This window comes from Marmota flaviventris, chromosome 11 (genome assembly GCF_047511675.1).
Source record: "Marmota flaviventris isolate mMarFla1 chromosome 11, mMarFla1.hap1, whole genome shotgun sequence".
In the NCBI taxonomy this organism is placed as follows: Eukaryota; Metazoa; Chordata; class Mammalia; order Rodentia; family Sciuridae; genus Marmota; species Marmota flaviventris.
Window position 1 is genome coordinate 54,314,697 of NC_092508.1, and position 16,283 is coordinate 54,330,979.

Here is a 16,283-nt window from a genome sequence, read left to right on the forward strand (position 1 = left end):
GCGTAAGGCCCTGGGTACGATCCCTAGCACCACAAAAAAAGAAGAAGGTGGTTTTCCCAAAGTTAATATTTTTTTTCTTGTTCTACAGAACCTCCTGATCCACCTGTAGATGTTGAGGTTCATAATCCTACAGCTAAGGCAATGACTATTACGTGGAAGCCACCTTTGTATGATGGAGGAAGCAAGATAATGGGTTACATCATAGAGAAGATTGCTAAGGGAGAAGACAAGTGGAAGAGATGCAATGAACACCTGGTACCAGTCCTGACCTACACAGCAAAAGGACTTGAAGAGGGAAAGGAGTACCAATTCCGTGTACGCGCAGAGAATGCTGCCGGTATTGGTGAACCTTCTCGGGCTACTCCTCCCACCAAAGCCATAGATCCTATCGGTAAGTTTTGTCTAATGGAGTTGCTACTTTCCTGTTATGAAATAAATGAGAATAATGTTTTGTCAGATATTTTAATCAGAATTGAAAATAATTATTTTTAATCATTACAGATGCTCCAAAAGTGATTATGAGAACAAGTCTAGAAGTGAAACGAGGTGATGAAATAGCTCTTGATGCAACCATTTCTGGCTCACCATACCCAACTATTACATGGATAAAGGATGAAAATGTCATTATACCAGAGGAAATTAAGAAGCGACCGACCTCCCTGGTTAGGAAGAAGAAGGGTGAAGTTCAAGAAGAAGAACCATTTGTCCTGTCTCTGACAGAGCGTTTGAGCATCAACAATAGCAAGCAAGGAGAATCTCAGCTCCGCGTCCGAGATTCTCTCCGACCTGATCATGGCCTGTATATGATCAAAGTTGAAAATGACCATGGTATTGCGAAAGCTCCGTGCACTGTCAGTGTGTTAGGTAAATGGTTAAACCTATACTTTCAGATGGGAAAAGCTTACACATAACATAAAAATTAGTTGGGAGTGGGCAGTTAGAAGAAGTGGGAAATAGGTTCAGCAAATAATCCTCAGTCATATTTTTTCATACCATATTAAAAAAAATCAACTAATCTCATCATTCATTATCTAATGTGATATAAAGAGAGTCAGATGTGGGAAAATCAGATTTATGTCAAAGAATCATACTAACATTTACATGTTCCATAGCAAACCATTTCTATGCAAATTTTTAATTACTGTTTTCTTTTGAAATATTAGATACACCAGGACCACCAATCAACTTTGTATTTGAAGATATTAGAAAGAACTCAGTCCTCTGTAAATGGGAACCACCCCTTGATGACGGTGGCAGTGAAATCATAAACTACACTTTGGAAAAGAAAGACAAGACAAAACCTGACTCAGAATGGATTGTCATCACCTCAACACTTAGACACTGCAAATATGCAGTAACAAAACTCATTGAAGGAAAAGAGTACCTCTTCCGTGTAAGAGCTGAAAATAGGTTTGGACCTGGACCACCATGTGTTTCAAAGCCACTTATAGCTAAAGATCCATTTGGTAAGGTTCCTTTAGCATTGAAAGTTTTTTTTTGTCATATACTTTGTTATATATATATAAAATCACAGTTTATAAAGTTCGAATTTTGTGTCACATTTGGAAATTTTACTTTTTGTTTTCTCAGAACCACCTGATGCACCTGACAAACCCATTGTGGAAGATGTTACCAGCAACAGTATGTTAGTGAAATGGAATGAACCAAAAGATAATGGAAGCCCCATCTTGGGTTACTGGCTTGAAAAACGTGAAGTTAACAGTACACATTGGTCTCGTGTCAACAAAAACCTTCTGAGTTCTTTGAAAACCAAGGTAGATGGCTTATTAGAAGGACTCACCTATGTCTTCAGAGTATGTGCAGAAAATGCAGCTGGACCTGGCAAGTTCAGTCCACCTTCCGATCCCAAAACAGCACATGATCCAATCTGTAAGTAATTCCCCAAGAAGAAAGTTAGGGATAGTAAGCCACTGTACATTTAAAAACCATCAGTGGGTTTGATGTGTGTACCTGCATTCATTCTAGCTCCACCTGGACCGCCTGTTCCAAGAGTTGCTGACACAAGCTCTACAACTATTGAATTGGAATGGGAACCCCCAGCTTTCAATGGTGGTGGGGAAATTATTGGCTACTTCGTCGATAAGCAGTTGGTTGGCACAAATGAATGGTCACGCTGCACAGAGAAGATGATCAAAGTCCGTCAATACACTGTCAAAGAAATCCGAGAGGGTGCTGATTACAAACTTCGCGTGAGTGCTGTCAATGCTGCAGGTGAAGGACCACCTGGAGAAACAGGACCTGTTACAGTGGCTGAACCAAAAGGTACTTAAAAGTTTTATTTGAATAAAATGATGGATATTTTCTAAAGATGGGGCTATTTTTTTTTTTCATCTTTCTTGGACTAATGTATGACTGTTCTCTTTCAACAGAACCTCCAAATGTGGAATTGGATGTTTCTGTCAAGGGTGGAATACAAATCATGGCAGGGAAGACTCTTAGAATTCCAGCTGTGGTGACTGGCCGCCCAGTGCCTACAAAAGTATGGACCATAGAAGAAGGAGAGCTGGACAAAGACCGTGTTGTAATAGAGAACGTTGGAACCAAATCTGAGCTAATTATCAAGAACGCATTGAGAAAAGATCATGGCAGATACATAATTACAGCTACTAATAACAGTGGCTCCAAATTTGCAGCAGCTCGGGTGGAAGTTTTTGGTAAGGAATTCTGCATGGATTTTCATAGGATTCTCCCAAGTGGTAGTGACTTATTACATTAATTTTGCTACTTTATTTTTCAGATGTCCCTGGTCCAGTTCTTGACTTAAAACCTGTTGTAACAAACAGAAAGATGTGTCTGCTAAACTGGTCTGACCCAGCAGATGATGGAGGAAGTGAAATCACAGGCTTTATTATTGAAAGAAAGGATGCTAAAATGCATACTTGGAGACAACCAATAGAGACTGAGAGATCTAAATGTGACATCACAGGTCTCCTCGAGGGACAAGAATATATGTTCCGTGTTATTGCCAAGAACAAGTTTGGCTGTGGCCCTCCTGTTGAAATAGGACCAATTCTTGCAGTTGATCCACTAGGTAAAACAAGTTTTTCACTGTGTATAAAATACATACTGCTTTGCTTCTAGTTATATCATTTATTCATTGAGCTTTATGGTTTCAAACTCCCAACAGTCTCAAGATCTATAAATAGAGAGTAATCAAAACGAATAGCTAGAGAGTAAATCAAATAACTACAAGCAACTTAAAGACACCATATTTGGTATAATTCCAAAGTAACTTTGGTTCCAAGTATATTTATCATCCATAGATTTGTGTGCTGAAAACTTTTGATCTACTGAGACTTAGTAATAACCTAGTAATAATTTAGAAGTATTGAATCTTTCCAATGGAATACACTGGAGTTTTGTTTTTTTCTAATAATCTAGTAGTTTAATAGAGGTTTTTTTCCAGAAGGTAAAATGCCTTATGATAAATGCCTTAACCTTGCCCTATCATCAAAAAGTCCCCAAATTGGATTGCTAGGGAGGCCACAAACCAGAAAGAACCACCAAAGGAAAGGAAAAATAATCAGAGGAAATCTTCCAGAGACAACATGAAATCTTACAATTGTACATATTGATAATGCACACTGACCCTCATTTTAAGAAAGCAATGCCTTTGACAAAGACCTATTCCTCAAGAGACAAAAGTAGTTATTCCTCTGCCACCATCCCCTGGAAAAATATAAATTATATCCTACACCACTGTTAAAGCTCATCTCAAAAAGTACATTAAATTGTGCCAGAGGCATTAGAACAGTACTGGGATTCCACTGCTTCTAGTTACAATAACTTCAGTAAGCACGGATTGGGTCTAGTTTCACCTTTCAGAACTTACTCTTGGTTCTGTCCTTCAGGACACAAAACCATAGAAGGATTATACACAGTCTCCACTGTATTTAAACCTACACTTGAGGCAATATGATTTGCAGAATGTTTAGTAGCTTTATCTCAGAATCTGCTAAGAAACACTTTGCTCTCAGCTGGCCATCCAAAGCAAAACCACAAACCTATTTTACTAGGTCATTAAGATTAGAAGCTTTCCCAGTGACAGGAGGTAAACAATCTAAAACACTAAATATAAAAAAGCATATGTTCACCTTGATTTATTTTTAATTAATACTCAATAGAAAGTTTGCTAAAAACAAATTCTGCAAGAATGGCTATATTTTGGTAGCTGACACATTTTGAGGAGGATTTTAAAAATGGATATAAGATAATGCCAAACAGAAACCTATTTTCACATGAATAATGTGAAATATTAATTCCTATATTAATATTTCTCTCATGCTCATCATTTAATTTGCTTCTGATTAAAGGTCCTCCGACATCTCCTGAAAGGCTGACATACACAGAAAGGACCAAGTCCACTATCACCCTTGACTGGAAAGAACCCCGCAGTAATGGTGGCAGTCCCATCCAAGGATATATCATTGAAAAACGGCGTCATGACAAACCTGACTTTGAAAGAGTTAACAAACGCCTCTGCCCAACCACATCTTTCCTGGTTGAAAATCTCGATGAACACCAAATGTATGAGTTCCGTGTCAAAGCCGTCAATGCAATTGGTGAAAGTGAACCATCCCTGCCTCTTAATGTAGTCATACAAGATGATGAAGGTGTGGATTCTGAACCTAATAATTTTAATGCACATTACAGTTCTGCCCTTCTCCTGTAAGTTGAGAAAACATCCTTATGAGTTTTCTGCTTTTCCCTTTCTCTCCCTTCTCTTTGTAGTGCCTCCAAATATTAAATTACGTCTGGCCGTTCGAGGAGACACTATCAAAGTTAAGGCAGGGGAGCCTGTTAACATCCCTGCAGATGTGACGGGTCTTCCAATGCCTAAGATCGAGTGGTCCAAGAACGAAACAGTAATTGAAAAACCCACCGATGCACTTCAAATAACCAAGGAAGAAGTGTCCCGCAGTGAGGCAAAGACCGAGCTGATCATTCCCAAAGCCGTCCGGGAGGACAAGGGCACTTATACCATTACTGCTTCTAATCGCCTCGGCTCAGTGTTCCGAAATGTTCACGTTGAAGTTTATGGTAAGTGACTTGCTTTCTTGTGTATATAAAAAAATCCATTGTTAGTTGAAGAATTGCCTTCTCAAGCTCCTCGGTCCTTTTCCTTCCAGACCGCCCATCCCCACCAAGAAATCTTGCTGTTACTGATATTAAAGCTGAATCTTGCTACTTGACATGGGATGCCCCTCTAGATAATGGTGGCAGTGAAATCACCCATTATGTTATTGACAAACGTGATGCAAGTAGGAAAAAGAGTGAATGGGAAGAAGTCACTAATACTGCTGTAGAGAGAAGATATGGGGTAAATGTTTCTGAGTATTTTCTCACATACTTAAAAGCACATGACTTTGATTTAACACCATTTTCATAAAACCTTGAAATCTAATGGTTAAACTCAAAATCTCGCACAAGAAGCTATTTCATTATAGTGTTTAGCACCTTGCACATAAGGCTACTTAGCAAATACCATTTGATATGCAGATACTCTTTTACTTGAAAGATCTGCTGAGGTAAAATAAATTTATATATTCTTATTTTAGATGGGTTTTCCTTTTCTCTATCTTCTTCCATGATTTAAGTCTATATATTTATTTCCCATTATAGTAATACCTCCCAAAGTAAGTTCAATTTTGAGAAGAGTGAAAATCAGTGGAAGCCTATTCTTTTTAAGACATTTCTACTTGTCTCATTTTAGGTCTGGAAACTTATCCCCAATGGACAGTATGAGTTCCGAGTTAGAGCAGTGAATAAATATGGAACCAGTGATGAGTGCAAATCCGATAAAGTGGTCATTCAAGATCCTTATCGCCTTCCTGGGCCTCCAGGAAAACCAAAGGTCTTGGAGCGCACCAAAGGGTCAATGTTAGTGAGCTGGACACCTCCTTTGGACAATGGTGGCTCTCCAATTACTGGCTACTGGCTGGAGAAGAGAGAGGAAGGAGGCGCCTACTGGTCACGTGTTAGCCGAGCACCAATAACAAAAGTGGGATTGAAGGGTATAGAATTTAATGTTCCCCGTTTGATTGAAGGTGTTAAATACCAGTTCAGAGCCATGGCAATAAATGCTGCAGGAATTGGCCCTCCCAGTGAACCATCAGATCCAGCTCTTGCTGGAGATCCCATATGTAAGTATGCTTCCTTGCTAAAAATCATTTCTAAAGGGAAAAGTAACTAAATACATCATTCTTCTCTTTTTAATTTTCTATGTCAAACTATTATTCATGTTTACATAGACAGTCATAAGTATATATATAGAGAGAGATATAGATATATAGATATATCACTATATACACATAAAATCATACAGTTTTTAACTTTTGGATTAAACCTCATATTTTATAAGGAATCAGAATTATAAAAACCTGGATGGACTGACTATAAGCTCCTCTCTGCTCTCATACTTTAAATAAACTTCTTTCTCATTAGACTACTGAAGTCATTTCTCCCACTAAAGACATTCTTCTGTAGGAATTCAACAAAAAGAAAAATGTCGTTAGCTTTTCAATAATATTTATCAAGCAAAGATATCAAATTTTTAGGCACATTCTGTGAGAGCAAATAAAAGAGGAAAATTCTGAAACATCTATGATAAGATTCATTCAAAAATCAAAATTCTGTGTCCTTGACAGTTAATTCAGTTTGCTGTGTATCTGATTGGATATTTGGTAGGAAAAAAATCAACTGTTATTTTAAAATACTCTTAACTGCTATATGGAGAATATATATAATATGGTACAATAGGTATTCATTTATTCATTCAGCAAACTAGTGTTTACTGAACATAGGATCTCTTCACTAGAGGGAGAAGAGTTATAATTAAAAAGACAAATAGAGTAAAATAATTTCTGTAATTGTAAAACACTTCAGAAATATAAAGGGTGGTTATGTGATTATTGCAGAGATTGATCCTTCTAAAGAGCATTAAGATTAGCTTATGTTCAAAGATATACCAGCTAGTGATGAAATTATTTAAAATTTTTCATGCTGTGGTAAACAAATGTGTTTTCAGTGAAAAATACGGTAGAACCTCATCAAGGGAATCACAAAAGTACACTAGCTTTTCACTAATCATGTGTAAACAGACTGTAGAGTATCTAGATATCATAAGTAGTCTTTCTTTTCCAGTTGTTTGATTTCTGTGTCTTTGCATTAATGCTAAAGACAAGTAGATTGTTTCAAGTAGATTCTTATTCCCTTTTAACATTCCTATTTTAATAGATTAAAAATAATATTTAATCTTATGTAGTAACAAAGGATTCTTACAGTATAAAAATCTAGCATTACATTACCTTCAAAATTTGATGCACTTTTTGGTTTGTTTTGATTTCTTATTAGACCCACCTGGGCCACCTTCTTGCCCAGAGGTTAAAGATAAAACAAAGTCAAGCATCTCACTGGCATGGAAACCTCCAGCCAAAGACGGTGGTAGTCCAATCAAAGGATACATTGTAGAAATGCAAGAAGAAGGTACTACTGACTGGAAGAGAGTCAATGAACCAGACAAACTTCTTACTACCTGTGAATGTGTGGTACCCAACCTGAAAGAACTCAGGAAGTACAGGTTCAGAGTGAAAGCTGTCAATGAAGCTGGTGAATCTGAACCAAGTGACACAACTGGAGAGATACCTGCCACTGATATTCAAGGTACTGGTCCTTATTCAGTGTATGCATCTCTTAAGTCTTATTATGAAATTGATTAATCTCCTAAAGATAGGTCAGTCACTTTTTTATAATGTCAGCTAAATCCTATTATATTATGGCTTACAGAGGTACCAGAGGTTTTCATTGACATTGGAGCACAAGACTGCCTGGTTTGTCAGGCTGGCTCACAGATTAGAATCCCTGCTGTCATCAAAGGGCGCCCAACACCAAAATCATCTTGGGAGTTTGATGGAAAGGCAAAGAAGGCCATGAAGGTAAGAAAATTAAAATTTTCCTGAGTGTCCCACTGAATCCCTGGAAGGAATATTTATACTACAACTGTCTTCTTTTCTAATAGGATGGAGTTCATGATATACCTGAAGATGCACAGGTAAAAAATAATAATAATAATTGAAATAACTCACAATATGGTTGACTTCTGTACTACTGTTACTTCATTCAATATATGAACACTGTTTCCTTTGTACAGTTGGAGACTGCTGAAAACTCATCAGTAATCATCATCCCAGATTGTAAACGTTCGCATTCAGGCAAATACAGCATCACAGCCAAGAACAAAGCAGGACAGAAGACTGCAAATTGCAGAGTCAAAGTCATGGGTAAGAAAGACTTTAAAAGTTGCTATGGAATAGGAACAAATTAGTTTTAAACATCCAAGGAACGCTATCTACATTATGATTTGCCTCCAACAGATGTACCAGGTCCACCCAAAGATTTGAAAGTCAGTGACATCACAAGGAGTAGTTGCAGACTTTCATGGAAGATGCCAGACGATGATGGGGGAGACAGAATCAAAGGCTATGTCATTGAGAAGAAGACTATTGATGGAAAGGCTTGGACTAAAGTCAATCCAAACTGCGGAAGCACCTCATTTGTAGTGCCTGACCTCATTTCTGAACAGCAATATTTCTTCCGTGTGCGAGCAGAAAACCGTTTTGGTATTGGCCCACCTGTGGAAACCATTCAGAGGACCACTGCCAGAGATCCAATCTGTGAGTTTTAAATCCAAGTCTAAAATATCTTATCAAAATTGAACTGTATTGGTGTAACCATTGCTTAATGTCTCCTTAACTATTTTTACAGTTCCTCCTGATCCTCCTATTAAACTCAAAATTGGCCTAATAACAAAGAACACAGTCCATCTCTCATGGAAACCTCCAAAGAATGATGGGGGCTCCCCTGTCACCCACTATATCGTTGAGTGCCTTGCATGGGACCCTACTGGGAAAAAGAAGGAAGCATGGAGGCAGTGCAATAAGCGTGATGTGGAAGAATTGGAATTTACCGTTGAAGACCTCATAGAGGGTGGGGAATATGAATTCAGGGTCAAAGCTGTCAATGCTGCAGGAGTCAGCAAACCTTCCGCCACTGTTGGCCCCGTGACTGTCAAAGACCAGACATGTAAGTACCAACACACTGACAGAAAATTCTCTCTTTATAGCTGCCTTCCTAGGTATTTAATACTACCCCACATTAGTAAGAACGGGATATGAGAACATTAGGAAGTTCTTCTGGCCTGAGTGCTGACATGGGCAAATTCCTCAATTACCCATCCCTTGACCTCAACCGAGTTACATTCTCCTTACATGAAAGGAGATGATGTTTGTAATTTTCTTACTGTAATTTTCTCCATGGAAAGCTGTTTTCTTTGTCAGAAGTTAAGGCAGTTCCTCTGCCTGCTCCTCAGAAGGGTCAGAAAGCAACCAGTCATTTGCTTGACAACTGCTGCAATGCATTTCTTTTCACAACCAAATTTCTTTTCCTCCACTTGAGAAAAATAAGTATCTGTTCAAAAAGATAAAATATACATACAAATATGGTAATGTTGCGCTCTCTGATTATTGTTACCATCACTACTGCTTTGCAAATTTGCTCAATTCTCTTTTAAAAGCTGAAGGCTATAGTTACTACCCTCTTTCATACTCTTATACTAAATCTGTGGAAAATAGAAAATTCCTTTGCCTCTACCAGCAGTTGCATTTCTTATGAGGGGAAGTCACCTCAGAGTAAACGTTGTGAATCCCTTTGTAACTCTGCATGAATATTAAAGAAATCATGGCGACAGGGCTCCCAAGCCTAAGCTATAACGCTTCACTCCCTTCTGCCCTTTTATCAGTATATGCTCATGCATAATTATGCCAGAAAAGAGAGAGGCAATAGCTGAGAAATCTAGCCACATGTAGATCCAATAAACTACATGTACCTGTTCCTCAAACAAGTACAACAGTTTTAAAAACAGACCCACTCTTATATGGGCCTGGGATATAAAGTCTGCCTATAGTAGATACAAACACCTTTATCATCCTTGTAAATTGAACTTTCTGTCCTTCAGCGCTTTTTACTCCTAATGATAACTTATTTAATTTTTAATAATCTAGGCCCACCATCAATTGAGCTCAAAGAATTCATGGAGGTTGAAGAAGGAACTGATGTTAACATAGTGGCCAAAATCAAAGGAGTGCCATTCCCAACCCTCACCTGGTTTAAAGCTCCTCCAAAGAAGCCTGATAACAAAGAACCTGTTCTCTATGACACCCACGTCAACAAACTGGTGGTGGACGACACCTGCACTTTAGTTATTCCACAGTCTCGCAGGAGTGACACTGGCTTATACACCATCACAGCTGTAAATAACCTGGGAACAGCATCAAAGGAGATGAGACTCAATGTCCTTGGTAAAGATTGCATGACTTGGTTAAAACTGCATGTTTTTACATCCATAAATAGGTTCAGGGTTTAAAAATCACTCTAATAAAATGTTCCTTCTTTAAACCATTTTAGGTCGTCCTGGCCCTCCAATAGGACCCATAAAGTTTGAATCAATTTCAGCAGATCAAATGACATTATCTTGGCTTCCACCTAAAGATGATGGTGGGTCCAAAATTACAAACTATGTAATAGAGAAAAGAGAAGCTAACAGGAAGACATGGGTACGTGTTTCCAGCGAACCTAAAGAGTGCATGTACACAATTCCCAAATTGCTGGAAGGCCATGAATATGTATTCCGAATCATGGCCCAGAATAAATACGGCATTGGAGAACCACTTGACAGTGAACCTGAGACAGCACGAAACCTCTTCTGTAAGTTGGCTCACATTTTACACCAAAGCTATTCTTATCTATGCTGTTTCTAATTTCTTGTAGACTAATGTATTGTTTTCCCTACAGCTGTCCCTGGGGCACCAGATAAACCAACAGTTAGCAGTGTGACTCGTAACTCCATGACTGTCAACTGGGAAGAGCCAGAGTACGATGGAGGTTCTCCTGTGACTGGATACTGGCTAGAAATGAAAGACACCACTTCAAAGAGATGGAAGAGGGTGAACCGAGACCCTATCAAAGCCATGACTTTGGGTGTTTCTTACAAAGTAACTGATCTTATTGAAGGTTCTGACTACCAGTTCCGAGTGTATGCAATCAATGCTGCTGGTGTGGGTCCTGCAAGTTTGCCATCAGATCCAGTGACTGCTAGAGATCCAATTGGTAAGGCTTGCCATCATTCTCTTTTTTTTTTTTAATTATCTTCCAAAAGTGCAACGGAAAAGTCAAGAATACTAATTTATACTGGTTTGTTCCAGCTCCTCCTGGCCCTCCATTTCCCAAAGTGACAGACTGGACTAAATCATCTGTGGACCTCGAATGGTCTCCCCCATTAAAAGATGGTGGCTCCAAAATAACTGGATATATTGTTGAGTATAAGGAAGAAGGAAAAGAAGAATGGGAAAAGGTAACTAAAACTTGGCTTTAAAAAAATGTACTATGTATGAACTAAAAATGTAGTAGTTACTCTCAATCCCATTAGCTTCTATCTATATTTTTAGTTTAAGAAATCAGAAAAAATAGGGCTGGGGTTGTGGCTCAGTGGTAGAGTGCTTGCCTAGCATTCATGAGGCACTGGGTTTGATCCCTGGCACCACATTAAAAAAAAAAAAGTAAAATAAAGGTTAAAAAAAAGGAAGAAAAGAAATCAGAAAAATAATTTCATAACTAATGATGCAAATATGTTATTGTCAAAAAATTAATCAGATTAGGGTTAAGGAGACTACCACTGAGCTACATCCCCAGGTCCATTTGATAATAATATTAAAACATAATTCCTGGCAAATTATTCCATTTAGTGTTGCCTATAAAAGCTGAGCTCTAAAACCTAAACTGACAATTTTCCTAAAGAGAGTAAGTGGGCTACTTGTTATATGGTAGAAAGTTATTAAAGCAACAAGCTGCAAAGAACTAACTATAAAATGTTTATCCATTTCCCCCAGGCTAAAGATAAAGAAGTGAGAGGAACAAAACTTGTTGTGACAGGATTAAAAGAAGGGGCATTCTACAAATTTAGAGTGAGAGCAGTTAACATTGCTGGCATTGGAGAACCTGGAGAAGTCACAGATATCATTGAAATGAAAGACAGAATTGGTAATTATCAGCACTTCTATTATTTCTTCCATACTTACATTTCAGACTGAAAGTGGAAATCACATTGAAAATTTTCAATTCTTTCCCAGTTTCACCTGACCTCCAGCTAGATGCCAGTGTCAGAGACAGAATTGTCGTCCATGCTGGAGGGGTGATCCGAATCATTGCTTACGTCTCTGGGAAGCCGCCTCCAACTGTCACCTGGAGCATGAACGAAAGAGCGTTACCTCAAGAAGCCACCATTGAGGAAACGGCCATCAGCTCATCCATGGTCATCAAGAACTGCCAGAGGAGCCATCAAGGCGTCTATTCTCTTCTTGCCAAAAATGCAGGGGGAGAAAGAAAGAAGACAATTATTGTTGATGTATTAGGTAAATAAGTTCACTTTGTCTATGCAATGTTTTCAACAAGCATTTTTATTACATCTACAGCAAAACTATGTTGTAATAAAACTATGTTATAAACATTTTGGAAAAGAAAAAAAATCACCCATAATCCACAGATTAGAATTTCAAATTTTTCCTTTTTGCTTTTTTAGCCTACGTATATTCTATACAGTTGTATTCCTACTACACATAAATTTTTTATGCTGCTTTTACAGAACGTACCACCATAAATGCCTACTATTATTATATCATTTCCCTAAAAACAACTTTTATACACATGAATGTTTAAAATCTGTCAGTGACGATCATTTTCACTTTTGAAAATAGTTATTTTCACATGGTTATTTGCTAATTATCTTAATAATGAAAAACCCTCTGAAGGTTTCAGTATTCTAATTGAGGAGCATCGCATTTGGTTATGAATATAACCAAATGTCTCTGAGCATAGAGTTGAACTTTTTATGCCTCTTGTTGTCTGGTTTAGTCCAGTGATTTGCTTTGAAAGTGAAGCCCTCCCACTTAGAGCACATGACTCTAAGTACAGCCATGCTGCAAATACTCAGTCCTGTGTTAACATAATTAATATTTAAATTACATAAAACCATTTCATTCAGCTGTAGTCTTGGGAGCTTTTCAGTTTCAAGCTCCTAAACCTTTTTACTTCTAAACAGCCGTTACTTTAATTGGAGAATTCGTGTACTTCCACATTAAAATTCCAACCCCTCCTATGCTGCTCATTGATTGACTCATCACCCAGAAAAAAAATTATCTTTTTACCTCTTGGAGAGGAAACAACCCAAAGTGACCATACCACTCTTCACCCCTCTCCTGCTGCTTCCTCCATCTCATGGTTTTTGCATTTTATTCTCCCTTAGACACAAAACCTTAATTTCTTCATAACCATATTTGTCTCCTTTTTAAAAGCAGAGAGTAACACAGTTTGAATTTTCTCCTCTTATTTTCAGATGTACCGGGTCCTGTTGGAATACCATTCCTCTCTGACAATCTAACCAATGACTCCTGCAAATTGACATGGTTTTCTCCAGAAGATGATGGAGGCTCTCCAATCACCAACTATGTCATTGAGAAGCGGGAAGCTGACCGCAGAGCTTGGACCCCCGTGACATACACAGTCACCCGACAAAATGCTACTGTCCAGGGTCTCATTCAAGGAAAAGCCTACTTTTTCCGAATCGCAGCTGAAAATATTATTGGCATGGGCCCATTTGTTGAGACACCAACTGCACTTGTCATCAGAGATCCAATAAGTAAGTACAACTTAAAACAAGTTTCATCACCTTACTCATTTAATAAGACCATGGTGACAAAATTTGTATATAAATGCCATACATTTCATTTATTTAATAAGTACTTATTAGACAACTTCTCAGAATATGATTTGATAGTATTTTACTAGTTATATGAAAAAAATTATAGGAATATTTATGATTCATCAAATCCTTTCTGTGTATAACACTCTAATTTTTTTTTAAACATTCCACTCAGGAGCTTAATTAGAAACTATATTATTTTCCTAACCCTAAAACCACCGACTCTGGAGATCTTTCCTAAATTAGTTTTAATGAACCTTTATTTTCTCACCTAATTTTTCTTACTCTAATTTTCATTAAGACAATTAGATTGTATTGGGCCCTTTTTAGCTTGCATAGTCATATGATGAGTCACTTCTATTATTGATTGAAGCAGATCACTTAATGTTTAAATGCAGTCTTTACAAAGGAGTTTTTACTACATTCTGTTACATTCTTAATATGACACATTTTTCTCTGTGTTCATACTTACAGCTGTACCAGAGCGACCTGAAGACCTAGAAGTCAAAGACGTTACTAAAAATACTGTAACTTTGACTTGGAATCCTCCTAAATATGATGGTGGATCAGAAATCATTAACTATGTCCTAGAAAGCCGGCTCATCGGAACGGAGAAGTTCCACAAAGTTACAAATGACAACTTGCTTAGCAGAAAATACACAGTTAAAGGCTTAAAAGAGGGTGATACCTATGAATACCGTGTCAGTGCTGTCAATATTGTTGGACAAGGCAAGCCATCATTTTGCACCAAGCCAATCACTTGCAAGGATGAACTGGGTATGTGTCGCCCACAATTTATACTTTGAAAATTGAACATTCATAGAGTTGCCAAAGATATCAGTAAAAGTGACTTTTTTGTTCGTTTTTATTAACTTTTAGCTCCCCCAACACTTGACTTGGACTTCAGAGATAAGCTCACGGTTAGGGTTGGTGAAGCTTTTGCCCTCACTGGCCGCTACTCAGGCAAACCAAAGCCTAAGGTTAGTTGGTTCAAAGATGAAGCTGATGTGCTAGAAGATGAACGTACTCATATAAAGATCACTCCGACAACACTTGCTCTAGAGAAGATCAAGTCCAAACGTTCGGATTCTGGCAAATACTGTGTCGTTGTGGAGAACAGTACAGGCTCCAGGAAAGGTTTCTGTCAAGTTAATGTTGTTGGTAAGTACTGTTTGACAAGGATAATAGACTTTCTGTTCCTTCAAAAGCAGAAGTGGAAAGGACACTTTGTGCTCTGATTTCTTTTCTGCAGATCGTCCTGGACCACCAGTAGGACCTGTCATTTTTGATGAGGTAACCAAAGATTACATGGTCATCTCCTGGAAGCCACCTTTAGATGATGGAGGAAGTGAAATCACCAACTACATTATTGAAAAGAAGGAGTTGGGTAAAGATGTTTGGATGCCTGTGACCTCTGCAAGTGCTAAAACAACATGCAAAGTTCCTAAACTGCTTGAAGGAAAAGATTACATTTTCCGTATACATGCTGAAAACCTGTATGGAATAAGTGATCCTCTGGTGTCTGATTCAATGAAAGCCAAAGATCGTTTCAGTATGTATTGTTTCTTTCTGTGGAGTCAATTCTTGATGTAGTTTAAAAAAATTAACTTCTAACACATTTTGCTAACATTTGTTATAGGAGTTCCTGATGCACCTGATCAGCCCATTGTTACAGAAGTCACCAAAGACTCTGCTTTAGTAACCTGGAACAAGCCACACGATGGAGGAAAGCCCATCACCAACTACATCCTAGAAAAGAGGGAAACGATGTCTAAACGATGGGCTAGGGTTACCAAAGAGCCTATCCACCCATACACTAAATTTAGAGTTCCTGATCTTCTAGAAGGATGTCAGTATGAATTCCGGGTTTCTGCAGAAAATGAAATTGGTATTGGAGATCCAAGCCCACCATCCAAACCAGTCTTTGCTAGAGATCCAATTGGTATAGTATTGATGCTTCATTTCAGTTTGTTTATGATCCAACATTTTTCCCATCTATGTTCTAACACCTTTTTGGTTTTCCTTTCTTTAATTTTTATGTAGCTAAACCAAGTCCACCAGTGAATCCTGAAGCAGTAGATACAACATGTAACTCAGTTGACCTAACCTGGCAGCCACCACGTCATGATGGCGGGAGCAAGATACTGGGTTACATTGTTGAGTACCAAAAAGTTGGTGATGAAGAGTGGCGAAGAGCCAATCATACTCCTGAGTCGTGTCCTGAAACTAAATATAAAGTCACTGGTCTTCGGGATGGTCAGACCTATAAGTTCAGAGTGTTGGCAGTCAATGAAGCTGGTGAATCAGATCCAGCTTATGTTCCAGAGCCAGTGCTGGTAAAAGACAGACTTGGTGAGTAAAATGTTTTCATCAGCATGTGCAAGGAGAATAGGTGCCTGGCTGAATATGCATAATTCTAACATGCGTTAACTCATCAAATTTGAATGTGCTG

The 16,283-nt window shown here is 38.2% G+C and overlaps 1 protein-coding gene across 5 annotated transcripts in view; it reads left to right on the forward strand.

Moving 5' to 3' along the window:
• The window catches only part of Ttn (titin), a 263,732-nt gene that overhangs the window by 183,068 nt on the left and 64,381 nt on the right, over nt 1-16,283 (forward strand). For all 5 annotated transcript variants that reach the window (XM_071619370.1, XM_071619371.1, XM_071619373.1 and 2 more), the window contains 29 exons: nt 89-391; nt 502-864; nt 1,164-1,466; nt 1,591-1,890; nt 1,987-2,283; nt 2,391-2,675; nt 2,759-3,052; nt 4,335-4,634; nt 4,753-5,061; nt 5,151-5,341; nt 5,735-6,164; nt 7,375-7,683; nt 7,807-7,955; nt 8,039-8,071; nt 8,171-8,300; nt 8,394-8,693; nt 8,785-9,102; nt 10,080-10,376; nt 10,483-10,782; nt 10,870-11,184; nt 11,280-11,428; nt 11,964-12,114; nt 12,204-12,485; nt 13,466-13,768; nt 14,306-14,608; nt 14,711-14,992; nt 15,084-15,383; nt 15,471-15,773; nt 15,875-16,183. In XM_071619370.1, the coding sequence (XP_071475471.1) occupies nt 89-391; nt 502-864; nt 1,164-1,466; nt 1,591-1,890; nt 1,987-2,283; nt 2,391-2,675; nt 2,759-3,052; nt 4,335-4,634; nt 4,753-5,061; nt 5,151-5,341; nt 5,735-6,164; nt 7,375-7,683; nt 7,807-7,955; nt 8,039-8,071; nt 8,171-8,300; nt 8,394-8,693; nt 8,785-9,102; nt 10,080-10,376; nt 10,483-10,782; nt 10,870-11,184; nt 11,280-11,428; nt 11,964-12,114; nt 12,204-12,485; nt 13,466-13,768; nt 14,306-14,608; nt 14,711-14,992; nt 15,084-15,383; nt 15,471-15,773; nt 15,875-16,183 (7,908 nt within the window). The remainder of the gene's footprint in view (nt 1-88; nt 392-501; nt 865-1,163; nt 1,467-1,590; nt 1,891-1,986; nt 2,284-2,390; nt 2,676-2,758; nt 3,053-4,334; nt 4,635-4,752; nt 5,062-5,150; nt 5,342-5,734; nt 6,165-7,374; nt 7,684-7,806; nt 7,956-8,038; nt 8,072-8,170; nt 8,301-8,393; nt 8,694-8,784; nt 9,103-10,079; nt 10,377-10,482; nt 10,783-10,869; nt 11,185-11,279; nt 11,429-11,963; nt 12,115-12,203; nt 12,486-13,465; nt 13,769-14,305; nt 14,609-14,710; nt 14,993-15,083; nt 15,384-15,470; nt 15,774-15,874; nt 16,184-16,283) is intronic.